This window comes from Agrilus planipennis, unplaced genomic scaffold, assembly GCF_000699045.2.
Source record: "Agrilus planipennis isolate EAB-ADULT unplaced genomic scaffold, Apla_2.0 scaffold114, whole genome shotgun sequence".
Classification (NCBI taxonomy): Eukaryota; Metazoa; Arthropoda; class Insecta; order Coleoptera; family Buprestidae; genus Agrilus; species Agrilus planipennis.
This window is the reverse complement of record NW_020442440.1, coordinates 30622-42967: the sequence shown is the minus strand read 5'-3', so window position 1 is coordinate 42967 and position 12346 is coordinate 30622. Positions and strand designations below refer to the sequence as shown.

The window sequence follows — 12346 nt, the reverse complement described above, 5'->3', positions numbered from 1 at the left end:
TAAAATGACGTGTATTATAAAACAATTACTTATAAAACTTTTTATCAAAGAACAGTTATTCTAAAAGAAGAAAAATGATGCTATCAGTATCATTTTCTTCAAAAAGCAGCAATTAGGTAGGAAATAGAATTATTCAGGTCAATACAAAAGACATTTTAAACTATTCCTACAATACTTAGTTACAGCTGTCCATTACTGCTTATTAATATAAACATGAACTACTTAATTAATGTTTTTCCATATTATTAGGATATAGTGAACTCTATCATAATATTATTTAATTTTTGACCACACTAAACAAACAAAAGGAGTCTTTTGGGCTTATATCTCCTTTTGTCTATCATTTAATAATCGTCAACGTGATAGGGTCCTCAGTTCGAAGACTGGTTGGACAGGCACGTTCACTTCTTCCTATCTATCATTATAATTACAGTGTATCGAATAAGTAAACAATAATCACCCACGCTACTGAAACTGTAGGTGATGATTATTACAACTAAAGGCGTCCGGGGGTCATACTAAAAAAAAAGGGAAAGAAACATAAGGAGTCTTTTGGGCTTATATCTCCTTTTACCTATAATTTAATTCATCATCGGCAACGTGATAAGGTTCTCAATTAGAAGACTGGTTGGACACACACCTCCACTTCGTCCTATCTATCATTATAATTTCAGTTGATGGAATAATTGAACAATAATTACCCACGGTACGGAAATAATTGAAATGGTAGGTGATGATTATTACGACTAAAGGCGTCCGGGGGTCAATCATATTAAAAAAAGGAAAAAAAACATAAGAAGTCTTTTAGGCTTTTATCTCCTTTTGTCTATCATTTAATAATCGTTAACGTGATAGGGTCCTCTGTTCGAAGACTGGTTGGACATTCACCTTCACTCTATCATTATAATTACAGTTGATCGAATAATTGAACAATAATCACCCACGCTACTGAAATTGTTGAAATTGTAGGTGATGATTATTACAACTAAAGGCGTCCGAGGGTCAATCATATTAAAAAAAAAAAGGAAAAGAAACATAAGGAGTCTTTTGGGCTTATATCTCCTTTTGTCTATCATTGAATTCATCATCGTCAACGTGATATGGTTATAAGTTACTTTTGATATACGTATTTTGATTTTTGAATAAATTACGCCACAAGTATGACCTGTGTATGTGTATATTTCTAATCGTAAAATTAATTTCGAATAGGTGAGTTTGAATCAACTAGATATGTAGTAGTCAAAGTTTATCTGCGTTTTAATATATAAAAAGGATTAAAAACTACATTTCAAGTTCCCTCTGTATATTTTATAATATATTAATTTTTCTTATATTAAAAGTAAATAATTGAAATACTATTCTTTACAGTAAATGTCGCTAGATGAATATATACTGTCTACTGCTTCAAATTCATGCAGTAGGTTAATTCTGCAAAAAAATTTAAACATATCAAGCAGCAATTTCAAATTATAAAATAATGCAATTTGCATCACTATGCTGAATTTTAAAAAAAAAGGTACACCTGCTAAACGCATTATCACTTATCTGAAATTACTAAAACGAATTATCCATTTAAGATTACCTTCTTTGCAAGTAGTTTAGTAGTTTGAAATCCATCACTGAATAGAGTATTTTCCGCTATAATCATGCTGTCTGGAACACACATGGCGATTGGTCTAAACATAGATTTCAAATTGTCAGGTAGTTCTGTTCTTCCTGCATATCCCGGATTCATTGTTATAAAGATCCCACAAGTCGGTTGAAGGTTTATTTCAATACCTGGATAGTTGAAAATTTTTATTTCATTGTTTTAATTGTAACATACGTTTAGTAGAACAAAAAAGAAAATATTGTTATTGCATTTTTCACCATAAGACCTTTTTTATACTTCCCAATGTGTATTAAAGGGGATTTGCTTATAGTGTGTAGAGGCGCCAAGCGTATAATGTATAAATATTATCTCAATTCTGATACTTTGAAAAGAAAGACGTTTCAAATGGCTCACTTAATTTTGCACTTTTATAGCAATGATATGACGGTCTTTGCTTTTACTTTATGTTATGGGGTAAATGGGTTTCGTACCTACATAAAATGCTTAATTATTGCTTGATGATCTACTTGAATTTTGTCCGGATAATTTTTAATTATTCAATAAATGAATTTTAATTTTACCAATACCAACTAATTGCACTTTTTGACTTTTTGTTTACAATATTACGATGTTTCAACCGTTAATTTTGATCATTTTCACCATTTTAAAAATTCATCGTACAGAGACTATTCTAACAGAAGTTGCCGTAAGAAACAAATTATAAATATTTTAAATATTTCCTGCCCTTATGACTCATTAAAATGTGGTTACAGTATTCAGTAGGTACTTACCTTCAAAAACAAACGTTTTCAGTCTCTGTGAAATTGCCAATAATATACAAAGTATTTGTTGAGCCACCACAGATAATACTTCAATATTTATTCTATTGAATTCATCAAAGCATCCCCATGCACCTGTCTGAGCTAGTCCAGAGAAGCATTTTCCCATACTTTTGTAGTCCAACCCTTCAGAACAATTATTCACAATTACCCACATTCCCATCGCTTTTCCCAAATCTTTTACAGTTTCTGTTTTTCCTGTTCCAGCAGGACCTTGAGGACTTCCTCCTCTGTATAAGTGTAAAGCAGTTGTCAGTGTTATGTAACACCTAAAATGTACCGTTAAACATTACCAACTTACTAATTAAAATACACACATTTTTGCTACCTATCGGTAAGAGGTGTAATAACAAGCCTTCCAGAATTACCATTATATTCGTAACCATATCTAAATGAGGTATTTGTTTGCTTAATAACACAGTCATCTATTTCACGATCCCAATAAAATTTTAATTGTGAAAACCACTCGAATGCACCAACATCCATACAATCTGCAACGATTACAACTTGCTTATCGCTTTGTAACAATTGAATCTTGTTCCTTCCGGTTTACTATTATTATTTTGAAAATTGTTTTTGTCTAAATTGTCTAAACAAGGTAGGTATTGTATATAATGGCTTAATAGTGTAGATATATAATAGCGAAAAAGAGCTATATTATATTGGGATCCGTCAAATGGGAGGAGCCTAAAAACATGGCGCCGATTAGGGAAAATTTATCGTAGTTCCTATAGTGTACCGTGCAATTTCCAAGTTTTTAAATTACAATAAAATGATAAGTATTGACACAATATGTGATTGGGCTGACACAAAGCCTCGGAAAGGAAATTTCGTTGAAGGTGAGCATGTTTTTAATGCCAATCACATTATAAAATTCGGAAATAACAAATCCGGAAGCTAGCCTTCAAATTCCGTCAGGTTTACTGCCTACTTTTTACAAACTTTGGATTTAAAAAGTGATTCACGTTAGATAATTGGTGAGGTGATTCTGGGTGATTTAAGCAATATTATATCAATGACTTGCACGTGCAAAGCCGATTTAAGAGAACGTTGCAAACACATTATTGCAACTTTGTTGTATTGCAGCAGGTAGGTTCTTAACCTCAAAATACTTATATCGTATCATTAGAATTGTGTTAAATCAATTACACAGGAATAAATAATTTCTCACTTTATAATTTTAGTATGATTCTAGTTTTAAATATTAAGGTTATGGCTGATGGTAAATACTTGCTGAAATATAATCATGTGCATTAAAATGACGTGTACAAATTTTTATTCCGGAATTCACTTTGATATCTACTGCTTTCATCCAAGCTTCTATTAGTTTACTTTTTTCTCTAATTTTCCGAATATATTTTTTACATATATAAAACGGTTAGTTTTTATTGGAAAGTAGCTAATGTAGGTGAAGAGTGAAGATCTATGTCTGAAGTGATATTGCACCTTTTCACTGAACATATTAACTTTTTATTTATTATCAAAAAAATTTTTACTTTTTTAACGTGTTTTATTATTTTAATAAACAATTTTACAATTTGCGTTCACAGTTCCTTTGTAAATTTTTCCCTCATTCGAGTTATAAATTTTGCCACCAGATGGTGTATGCCCATTTGACGGATCCCAATAGTCCATATACGATCATTCATAGGAATAACAATAGTTATACAGCAAGTGAGTCCATTCAAATTTGGACGGTGAGTACTGTTATAGATGGAGCACACCACCTACATTTTAATTTTAGCGACATTTACAATTTTATAAATTATACTTTAAACATTAAAAGTTTAATGATAAGAATATGTCATTAAAGTGTATATATAAGCAACCATTTATCTACCCAAATATCGTCATTTAAACCCGCCCACATTGCATTTGTTTAGTTCTACCTCGAATACGTCTAAATTAGAGTTTAGATTAAATATTGTCACGTGTAGACAACCCAACATACACAGTAACAAAAAACTAGACATTCTAGTCGTCATATTCTAGATCTTTCTAGAATAAGTCAGAATGACATCATATGGAAAAAAACAGAAGAAAGAGGAAATATAATGAAAAGGAAGCTAAAAGAAAATGAAATTACGCTAGAGATAAAATTGAAAACGCGAATGGAAGAAACAAAAGGAGAAAACGAAAAGCTACGACTACTTATTACTGCGAGAACTGACGAGTCAGGTGCAAGACCATCAAAAATTACATCTACGAGTTTCTATGCGAAGATCCCATGGTCCGTATACCTGAAGCAGTTCGGAGCAACGACAGAAACAAACACAAACCAATTTGGAAAAGACAACAGCACTATCATTTGTTTACTATGGAAGGCACTGGATATACTCTAAGGAATGCCCGAGAGTATGAGACACCGCGGATAAGCATCTACAGCAGGTACATCAGACGCAACTGAAAAGCCGTAACTAAAGATATAACTAGATTCACCAGTCCTACGTGGAACGCCTCGTAAAGTTAGCATACCCCTGTGCCCCTTCGGACTCCATAAACCAACTACCTGTACAAACATTCATCAGTGGAGTCAGGGATGGTAAGCTACAGCAAGTCCTTAGACTAGCATACCACAAGACTCCAAGTAAAGCATTGCCCCATGCCTTAGAATTTGAAGCGACAAAACAAGCTTCCAAGGGTCATGTACAGGTGCGACGAGCGAAAGCTGACGATGCATCAACTACAAAAAACGATATCGTTTCGCTCATCAAAAATGCAAAAGGACTGACAATCAAGCACGTAAACCTTTATAACATACTCAATATAATCTAAACAAGGAAACAAAATGCCTTCAATTTTTGAAAAAATATTAACTTCTACCAAGTTTGTAACGATTTTATTAGCCACCTTTAAAATATGTAAAACACTATAACTATTAAATTTTTAAATCTGGGTGATCCGCTCTATTATAACTTTGAAATGCTTTTCAAGACGAAGATTTTCCAAAAGAAAAAATTAATGTTAAAAAAGTGTATCGACAATTCCAAGCCTGTTGTAATTTCGTGCAACGTCCCTTTCGCCTTGAGGGATTATATAGCCATAATTTGTCGCCTTCATTAAACCCAGCAGAATTGACTCACCGATCGTATCTTGTCTTTATGCGGTCACTTTCAAATCGCAGCTTCGTACACACAGCATTATCATATCGTAGTACGCCCACATCTGAAGGAACTGGAGAGTCTTCAAGACGACCAAGCATCATGTCCGCCGGCAACCTGAGTTCTTTCCCGAATAAAATGCTGACTGGTTGTTCTTCCAGTTATCTCATGGATGACGGATCTGTTTACCAGAAGGAATAGTGGTATGTGTTAGACCCAGTCAGTTCGATGTTCGTTGACGATGCTTCTTAAATTGGTATTCAGAGTAGCGTTAAATCGTTCAACCATTCCATCAGAGTCTGGATGTAAGAGCTTGTCCTCGTTTTAGTAATGCCCAGTAGTTCAGAGATATTCTTGAACAAAACCGATTCGATGTTTCTGTCTTGGTCGGAATGCCATTCCAGTGGTACTCAATATCAGCTGATCCAGTCATTGACAAGCTTCCCAGTAACAGTGTGCACCCTGGTTTAGTATAGCATATGCTTGCTGAAGTAATCCATGACTATCAAGATTTATTGATTACCGAAGTCTGTCATAGGAAATGGTTCTGTCACGTCATATGCAATTCTCTCAAATAGCACTCCCAAATTGTACCGTTACATCCACGACTCCTTGTCTTCGGTTCCTTACTGGCGGTGCATGTCAGGTATTTCGCCATATCGCTTCTACTTCGTGGCCAATAAAATCGCTCGCATACCTTCCCTAGAGTCTTCGTAACTCCGAAATGTCTTTCGTCAAGAACTGCTTCTAAGACTTCTGAAATTCTTTTCTTCAGTAGTAGCGCTTGGAGCTTGTTTCTGGTTCCATCTGCACTTTCCCACATTCATTTCAAAACGCCGTGGTCTAAGTTAAGGGAAGTTAACTGTTCGTTGTTTGAGTTAAGTAGCTGATATCTGCCCACGATGGTCTTGAGTTTCCAGTTTCTCCACTTTCCTTATTGGGCAATGTCTTCGTCCTTCCTCTGGTCATTGATTAGTGGATCCCTCAGGCTGAACGATGGTTAGATTACAACAGATAGAGCCAGCTCTTCGTTCTTGTCCGCAGATGAACAATGTTTGCAGTTTTCCACTCGAGGTTTCCGGGATGGTGCATCTACGTTATCGTTTTGTTTGTCTGGACGATGCTCGATATCAAACTCATGTTCTTGAAATCGTTGTAACTATCGTGCAATCTGTCCTTCTAGGTTCCTGAATTGCAGTAGCCACTTCAGCGAGGCGTGATCCGTTCCTAAGAGAAAGCTAAACCTAAAAATCTCGAAGGTTTTAACCACAGTCAGTAACTCTCGACAAGTTATGGCAGCCTAGATATTTCACTTCTCTTCTAAACAGGATGCACTACTTGGGCTTTTATCTTATGACCGACAGTTTCTTGAAGACATTAGCCACGTTTTGTCGAAAGTTCTTCCTAGTATGGTGATGTCGTCTAGGTAAACCAAGCAGATTTTCTAGTTTATTCCTTGTGATACAACGTCCATGAGTCTTTTGAATGCAACCAGTACATTGCACGATCCAAAAGGCATCACATTGAACTGCCATAGACCATTTTCAGTATCCAATTTTTAAATCGAGAGTAGAGAACTAATTAGCTTCAGCTAGACTGAGAAATGTGTTGTCGATTAGGCGTAATGGGTAGCTATCATTCAGCTTCCTGTAGTCCACACAAAATCTCGTGAAACCATTCTTCTTGCGTACCAGCACTATAGGGGAAGCCCAAGTACTTTGAGACGATTCTATTACCCCTTGCTTATGCATGTCTTTTATCAGATTATTGACTTCCTCTTGCTTTGCACAAGAAACCCTTCTGGGTGGTTGTTAAAATGGTTACTTGACCGTTTTACTGTTCTGACAAAATTGCAGGAAGTGAAGTCGGTTTCGTCTCGATTTCTCCTTTCCAGTCACAGTAGCGGATTTCAGCTGCCGGTTCAAATACACCCAACTCTGTGCCTCTGAAGATCCTTTGCTTAAAGAGTTGGCTATTTTAACAAATATCGATTATGGTCCACTTCTTACGACCATACATCCGTAATGCTTTCTAGGTCATGTCTTAATTGTCTGGTTCGACTAACCGTACCAATCCTCCAATGTCGTCATATATTCTGACTTTCACAACGCTTTCGAAGTGACTAGATAGTACTCGATCTTCCTCTACGATCACTTCGTAAGAAAAAGACTTCATCTTAGGATTTGACATTACTATCTCTACTAATGCGCATTGCATAAGTGTCAAATTTAAGTCGATTCTATCTTCTTGAAGAAGGTCGAATCCAATGATGAGATCGTTGACTATGACTGCTGCCAATATTGGTGAAGTCTCCCCGTAGCTGTAATCAAAATCAGTCTTCTGGCCAAAGGTCGAATTCGCTATTCCTGTACCATATCAGGTTGAACGATGGTGTTGGATGCCTCTGTATCATTCTAAAATTGTGCTGATTTGTAAAAGTTTTCTATAAATAATGTGTTAGCGCCGTGCAGTCTTAAAAGATGACTTCTTCGGGGGCTTTGTGCCCCATAAAGTTGTCTGATCTTACTTTTGCGACTGTTAAGTTTTATTTGAAGAGCATTCTCGACTGCATCATCGTCATAAGGTCGTCAGTGCTAAGACTGGTTGGACACGTCCTCCAGTTTTTCCTATCCTGAGCTAATCTTCGCATTTTTCTAAAACTAGAACAACCCACATCGAACTCCTAACTCCCGTTTCTGTCTCTAATATGTCTCTGACTAGACTTTCATGCCTGAGAAGGTGTCCTACTAACCCATCTCGCCTATCTCTTATTGACTTCAGACTAGCACTGTAATTGTTGCAGTCCCGAACAAAATGGCCAGTTCTTCCACATTCTCAACCGTTTGGGTTCCATTCTCCCGTGTTTCTAGCAGCCGCTTCCCTTATAAGCGACATGACACCTTCTTTTGTAACATAGCCTTTGGAAACTTGTTTTTCGCCACTCCAAAATCCAGGGCGTGTGACAGTGCTTAAATTGGAATCTTGTGGCGTGCTTATTTTAAAAGTTGATGTAGTTCAGCGTCCCTTTTACGAATCGCTCCACATCGGACTCAAACTGTTGAAGAGTCTTTGACAGCTTCAAACGAGTTGTACTGAATTTGATTTTTACATTACTTTCTGTCTTTTACCTAGGAGTAGTAGATTATATTTCAATAAAATCAGTCTTTTATTCGTCTAAGAGTTTTTAATTGGTTTTTAAACACTCGTTTCTCAAACCCGTGAGAATCACTGGCGCTGCGAACGGGATCAGAAGAACGATTCATGCGGTGCATTAGTATTGTATGTTCGATGAATTTTCATTTCTTTAGTTTCCAGTTCGAGCTTCTCTCGCTACGCGTTCTGTGTAGATTTGTGCTGCATTTAGGTGTATCCGTCGGTGAACAGCAACAAATGGAACTGTTTACGCAACATTCGCTATGATGGTTCGAAAAAGAAAAATTATCCAGGATCAACGTAAGGATTTCGATCTTCTTCACACACGAAGAATTCAGTCGAAGACTGACGATAATGTACTTTCTTTGAGAAAGAAATTGCTGCTACTGTCACATGCTGGCAGAGAACCGAACCCCGATCTCTGGTTTTATACATCAGTGCGCTTTTCTCATGTCAACCATCTCTGGATGGAAGAATCGTTTTCTTTATCTGAAATTGCTCTAACTGCTTTTTGCAACAATGTCAGAATTTAAAAATAGATTAATAAAAAGGCTGGCGATACGCTTTAGTACAAAAGCAACACAGATTTTCATGATAAAAGAGATGAACGAACTGTTGAGTACGATTTAATGCATATTGTTCAAAACCCCAATCGCAATTACGTTTAATTTTACAATCAATTTAAGGAAAAAAATTAACTAACATGACAAATCATTTGACACATATAGATGTGGATTTCATTCTTTATTAAATGAAAATCTAATGCACAAAGTACCACTTGAAAGTATTTCAATTCAGGGTTTTTCGATTAAACAGGTTAATGCTATACATACTGCACACTAGAGTTAATATCAAGAGTCTAGTCATAGGGCCAGTAGCGGCCTTGTTTTTCCTTTAGCTAGGCCAGCACACTTTTGCAATATGTGAGAAATATAATAAAACATTTGCTTAAAAGTTGTTTATTATAGAATGACTATATAAATCGAAAAATAAACTTAACAATAAACATATGCGTGTTAAGTTTTGCTACCTAAAGATGACTAATTATCAATTAAACAGATTTCTTTGAGAAATATTTAATCAAAATTTCATAGGTCGCTTAATTAAATTGCATCTACTTTATGGCAGGTTTTCACAGGCGAAAATCAATCCGTTTCATAAATAATTTAAACAATGTTGTTTCTAAATTACAACCAGTGTCAATAATCTGTTAAAGGTTAGTCTGAATATTCGTCCTATTTGAATAAAGTTAGCATAAAATAAGTATGAAGTGTAATAGTTCCTTTTGAAACATTTCGGTATTAAGTTTAGCAGTTAATTTTTTACTTCAGTTTTTACTTTCCATTAAATCTAAAAAAATGCCACAATAACTATTAGAGATAGTTTTTGATTCTTGATAAAATTTAACCTGAAGTATTATACAAATAATTTCCTTCACTTAAATTTAATTCCGAAATTTCTGAGTCTAAAGTAGTTGTTGAATTTATAATTTTGTTTATTTCTACATAAATTAACTGAATCTGTTGAAGGTCAGATAATAATATTCCTACTATTGATTTTACTGATATCACTAAAACCTAGGAAAAATTTTCAGTTGTCAATAACGAGAATGAATAGTAAAACTATTGTGCAAACAAGTTGTTTATTGTTTTAATATAACGAACAATTGTATGGACGTGTCAGATGTGTCTAGTATTTTTTCTAAGGCAGACCAAAAATTTTAAATGTCAGCAAAACATGGTATTAAAAAATTTTTCTAACGAGAATTTTTAGTCACTTAGACAAATGTATTGCTCTTTAATCTCATTTTTTAAATCATTTTCTTTTTCATTTCGTTTAAATAAAGTTTTCGTTTTTTTAGACACGTATTTTAACTTTAAACAAAAATAACTTGCATTTACTGATAATACGTTCAGTATGACCTAGGATAAACATGTTCGCCGTATGCGCGCACCAGTCACAGAAATGACCGTCTATGGTCAGAAACTCGTTAATGAGTGAGTCTATTGCACACTATAACTGTGAATTACCACTTTTACAAAATTTATGAATTAATGAAAATATACATTTTCGTCTTCTTTATTGACATATAAAATTCGATGGACATTCACGAACTAATGCAAATTTGGATGCATAAATATATATGAAAAACGATACAATTAAATTTAACGGCAAAAACTATTAAAATGAATACATATAATAATTCTACAATACTTGTTTCATCAAAGGCCGAAGCAACTAAAAAACATTTATCAGTAGTAGCCGATATAAATGGCGTAAAACTCAAATATGTGATAAGTGGACCTTCTTATTAGATCTAAAAAACACAACACATTAAATGGTAACACACCGTGGTTTTGTCATACTTTGGGGTCAATTGACGGTAAGAAACGATAAAAACCCTTTAACATACATAGACAATATCCTACTAACAGAAGTGAAATAGGATAACCCATTTTCTTATGTACATTGATGTCTTTCAAAACTGACATACGATTTACAATAGAGGTAATTGTGTATATAAAGCACTTGTCTAATTAATTGTAGTTAGCTGTTTTTAATTTGATAAGTAAGTACTGGCAGTTTAGTAATTAAATATCTTTATTTTTACAATCAGTGTCGGAATAGAAATGGTTACAGGCGTTCGAAATGTGGTGTTTCAGGAGAACGATGCGGATACCATAGATAGAGAAAGTTAGAAATTAAGAGGAATTAAAAAGAATAAAAGAGCAGAGGACTCTATAGAATAAGAACAAGAAATAATAAATAGACGAGAATGTTTCTCAGGCATGAAGGACTAGTCACTAGACATATTAGAAGCAGAAGCAGCAGTTAGGAGGCGTAGTGGTAGACCTAGGTTAGATTACTGTTTGCAAAAGGTTTAGGATGTCTGGGATATTCTAGTTTTAGGGAAATGCGAATATTAACTCAGGATAGAAAAGAGTAGAGGTGCGTGTCCAACCAGTTTCAGGACTGACGATCGTATGATAATGAATCAGTTTCAATTATTGAATATTATTGTCATTAAGAATGGAAAATGAAGATTCGTATTCAAATTAAGAAGAACTTTAAAAAACCAATTGCAATACAGTAGACTACAGACAACAAAATTAAAAAAAGCAAATAAACAATAAATAATTATTGATATCAGCTGATAATAATTAAATGTATTAATTTAATCGTTCGATATGCTCCCCATTCAACTTTAAACAATTGTTTACCCTTCAGGTAAACTCATGTATAACAGCTTGAGCTATTAAAATAATATATTAAATAATTATCTCCTAATATCGTTAATTATTTAATGTTCGTATTTTCTATTTTGAATAACAAAGTGTGAACACTCTGTATAGTACATAATTCGTAAACGTACGGTACATGCACATGTATGCGAGCGAATCAGCTTTTTTATCGTCGCTGTCGATTGACCAAAACTGGGCCAACCATCAAACTCGGACCAAACTACTTTATAAACATTTAGCATTTAGAAAATACTACAAATGGCGCAGTAAACGCCATCTGTAGCACGATGCTACATTTTAGGATTACGTATGCTCCAACAAGGTCCACTTGTGTGGATATCTACTTGCTGAAAACGAATCCCGGCGTAGCCAACCTCAACGTGATAGGCACGTTAGCTTAATCGAATAAAATAATTCGAA

At 34.7% G+C, this 12346-nt stretch overlaps 1 protein-coding gene across 1 annotated transcript in view; it reads right to left on the bottom strand.

Moving 5' to 3' along the window:
- LOC108736202 (dynein heavy chain 2, axonemal-like) overlaps positions 1-12346 on the bottom strand; it is a 109379-nt gene that overhangs the window by 70979 nt on the left and 26054 nt on the right. Inside the window, exons 4-6 of the mRNA XM_025980343.1 lie at positions 2759-2921; positions 2383-2699; positions 1583-1779 (exon numbers count right to left, since the gene is read on the bottom strand). Of these exons, the coding sequence (XP_025836128.1) occupies positions 1583-1779; positions 2383-2699; positions 2759-2921 (677 nt within the window). The remainder of the gene's footprint in view (positions 1-1582; positions 1780-2382; positions 2700-2758; positions 2922-12346) is intronic.